At 34.7% G+C, this 3,234-nt stretch overlaps 1 protein-coding gene across 1 annotated transcript; it reads right to left on the bottom strand.

Moving 5' to 3' along the window:
- Positions 1-892: 892 nt before the first annotated feature.
- LOC103521895 (coiled-coil domain-containing protein AGAP005037-like) lies at positions 893-3,136 on the bottom strand. The gene is made up of 5 exons (XM_026832356.1): positions 3,078-3,136; positions 2,149-2,238; positions 1,770-1,832; positions 1,415-1,504; positions 893-1,038 (listed from the first exon to the last, which is right to left on the bottom strand). The coding sequence occupies exons 1-5, from the start codon at positions 3,115-3,117 to the stop codon at positions 893-895; spliced, it is 429 nt and encodes a 142-aa protein (XP_026688157.1). The 5' UTR covers positions 3,118-3,136.
- Between the last annotated feature and the right edge of the window lie 98 nt (positions 3,137-3,234).

Here is a 3,234-nt window from a genome sequence, read left to right on the forward strand (position 1 = left end):
CTAGCATTTCTGGTTTCATCCAACTTCATGAAAACTAGCCTCTATTTTACCTAGTCGAAGTTGATTCACTTGAGCTCCTTACGAGATGTAAGTACCGATAAGTTTCTTCTGTGAGAACAAGTTTAGTTGCAAAAATAATTACTAAGGTCGAAGACACTCACGTAATAGGTACGAGTAATTACGTACTTGATTTTTTGGAGGATTGAAAATTCCAAACATGTTTTCAAGTCTAAAATATGGTCATCCCGGTAATACTTACTAACGAGATAGTTTGGTCTAAAATGATTCACCTAGTCTTTGACTCATCATTACTAACACCCCATTTTATGAACAAAAGTTTGCTCTTCCAAGTCAGTAAGGATTCCCGGCCCGGGCGGATTTTATCCTAAACGGATAATGTTCGTTCTCGGAACGGCTGGCTTTCCCCTATCCTGTCTTCCTTTTCTCTTCGATTTCGGAACGATAAGGCCTTAGTAGATACAGCTACATACCTCTATCCTCTATGACGTCTATGAAACCTCGTCAATAATAATAATAATAATAATAATAATAATACTGGTTTTGGGGGTATTTTTTTCACATTTTCTCACACAAATGAGCTCTGATCTTGAAATTTGTCACGACGACCTATGAACTCAAAGCGAGAAACCAAAAAAACTGGTTTTGGGGGTATTTTTTTCAAATTTTCTCACACAAATGAGCTCTGATCTTGAAATTTGTCACGACGACCTATGAACTCAAAGCGAGAAAGTTTTAGATAACACTTCAGTCGATCATTTAAGACCGGTTTTAGCGTTACCTATGTAAATCTAGGCCGAGCAAGGCCAATAAATGGATGGGTGACTTAAACCTTATATTGGGAATAAAGGGAGAACGGGCTCTAGTCTTGATTTTAAATCATCTTAATGGATTCCCTTGTAGAATGGGCTTGAGCTTGTGACATACGGCGAAGATTTCGCATATCCTGACGAAGATCCTTGGCTTTCTTCTGTAAGCCTCTGAGCTGGTTGTACATTTCAGGAGTGAGTTGAAGATCAGCTGAAATGTTTAAGAAAAAGTTTGTTTGTTTTGTTTTGTTTTTTGTTTGTTTTTTTTTCCATGGCCTGGATTCGACTGCGAAAAGCTACTTTACTCTGAAAAGATACTTTACAGCTCAGTTAGGAACAAGCTTAACTCCGTCCACAAAAAGCTCACACTGAGGCTTAGGTGTAGGGGCAAACAGTCCTCAAAAATGGGTTAATCTTATTCGAATCTAGGGCCCCCGGTTTGGTCACTAAGAATTTATTCGAGATTCTTGTACTTCACTTTCCAGAATAAACCTAAAGGAAAATTTCGTGTCTAAGGAGGTAACTTTTGTACGCTAGCTCCGGGTCTATTTTCGTATAGTCCGATAGCCATTATGACAAATATTTACCTCGGTACAAACTGTGAGGTGGCTCGTACTGGCCTGTGGATCCAGTTGACACTAGAGGTTTCAAATGAACAGGTTTATGTCGGTCCCGCTCTGCAAAAATATCAAAACCCAATTTTCTTTTACCACCAAAAAAGCCTCCTGTAGAATTAATTAGGTGGATATAAATTTATGATAAGTAGGTAACAAGTAACCAATAAGGAGCGTAAATAAGACTAAACGACCACCGTATGAGCTTAAACTTTGGATCAAAATTCAGCTAATCGAAATTAATGTTGACTGAAAACTTGAACCAGGATTTAATGAACGCCCGACAATCATTTTTGATTATGCAATGTGCCAAACAAAGTTTATTTACCTTGCGATGATGTTCGGGGAAGAGTTGAAGATTTGATAGCAGGTTTTGATGGCTTTGAATCCACTGAAGAATTGGGGAAGAAAAAATAAAAAAAGGCAAATTAATCAATTAGGTAATTAATTTTCAAAATTTTCGAAAGGTATTCAAATAAAAATTAAAAATTTTGATTATTTTCCGAAATATATTCTCCTTCTGCCCCTTCTTTAGTTACGGTGTGTATACCTATGTATAAATCATTAGAAAAACAAAAGGAGGGAAAGGTTGATCTCATTTTGTTTGGAGACATCTGGAAAGTCCTTCATAAGAATCCTAAAAATCATTTAATGCCTACAAAAGCTCTTATTTTGAAGGAAATGGCTTTTTAATGTTGAAATCTTACCTGTATGTTGTGGCGAGTGTTGTTTGGGGGAATTGGTTGGAGGATCTTCACTAAACGACACAGACTTCTCAAATGAAACGGACTTATTATCTAAACATAATGGAAACAAATCTTTACGAAACAGATTGAGAATAAAACATGCAAAATCCTAGATTAATGATCTTTGAAAAAGCAAATATTTTTCATGAAAATGTGTTTTGAGGTTGATTAGAAATATTGTTCGTAGGTACCTATTTTAGCTTGAACATTCCTGAAGAAAAAAAGTAAATTAAAAATAAGTAGGTAGGTAAATGATTTAAAAATAAATAAAGTAATGTAAAAATATGTAGTTTTACGTCATACACGTACTAAAATTTATTCATATTACGTGTATAGACGTACAAAGGAAAACTGACATAACGTTTAAAATCCTAAAAGAAATCATAAATTTATAAAAGTTAAAATTAACACTACAACAACGGTTCATAATCACAACAATTCAACTTTCTACTGGCCAAACTTTCAAGAGCCATAACAAATTAGGTACCTACCTAATTAATTCCATTGCCAATGGCACAAGAAAACCCTTTTTCTTGTGCCATTGGCAATAACTCTTCCTCATAGAACATTCAGGTTAAACAACATCGAGCAAGATAACTCACCATTCTAGAATAATTTCGATAAAAATAGTTAGTTAGTAATACTCGTAGTTGTTTGTCCAGTCCGAAATATTGTTTTTTTTTTTTTTCCAGGTTTGATAATATCTTAATTTATTCATTTCAGATCATAATGTTTCTACTAACTGATTCTCTGTACTTCTTACTCTTCATAAGTACTTAACATTATCCAGTTTGAATCAAATTATTTAACAGGCAACTAAATTTGTATCAAACGTAAAACTTTGTAGAGTACAAAAAGATCTACTCTTAAAATGAAGCTGAGAAAAATACCTGGCAGAGAGGCTGTGCTGGAGCTGGAATGTTTATCCATGTCTTCTGTAGAAACTGAAATATAATTAAAATAGGTACGGATCTTACGTATTCTTGAGAGTTCATTGCAACGGTCAATACATTAATTAGACTTACTTTATCATGGACACTCGTTGCT

Source organism: Diaphorina citri, unplaced genomic scaffold, assembly GCF_000475195.1.
Source record: "Diaphorina citri unplaced genomic scaffold, Diaci psyllid genome assembly version 1.1 scaffold6231, whole genome shotgun sequence".
NCBI classification, from domain to species: domain Eukaryota; kingdom Metazoa; phylum Arthropoda; class Insecta; order Hemiptera; family Psyllidae; genus Diaphorina; species Diaphorina citri.

What these genes read in the sequence shown, in the direction of transcription:
- LOC103521895 (XM_026832356.1), bottom strand. Translation starts at nt 3,117, where the DNA reads ATGGATAAACATTCCAGCTCCAGCACAGCCTCTCTGCCAG. An exon ending in ACACTCGCCACAACATACAG is followed by an intron (nt 1,833 to 2,148) that starts GTAAGATTTCAA and finishes CCAATTCTTCAG; the next exon opens with TGGATTCAAAGCCATCAAAA. An exon ending in TCCCCGAACATCATCGCAAG is followed by an intron (nt 1,505 to 1,769) that starts GTAAATAAACTT and finishes ATATTTTTGCAG; the next exon opens with AGCGGGACCGACATAAACCT.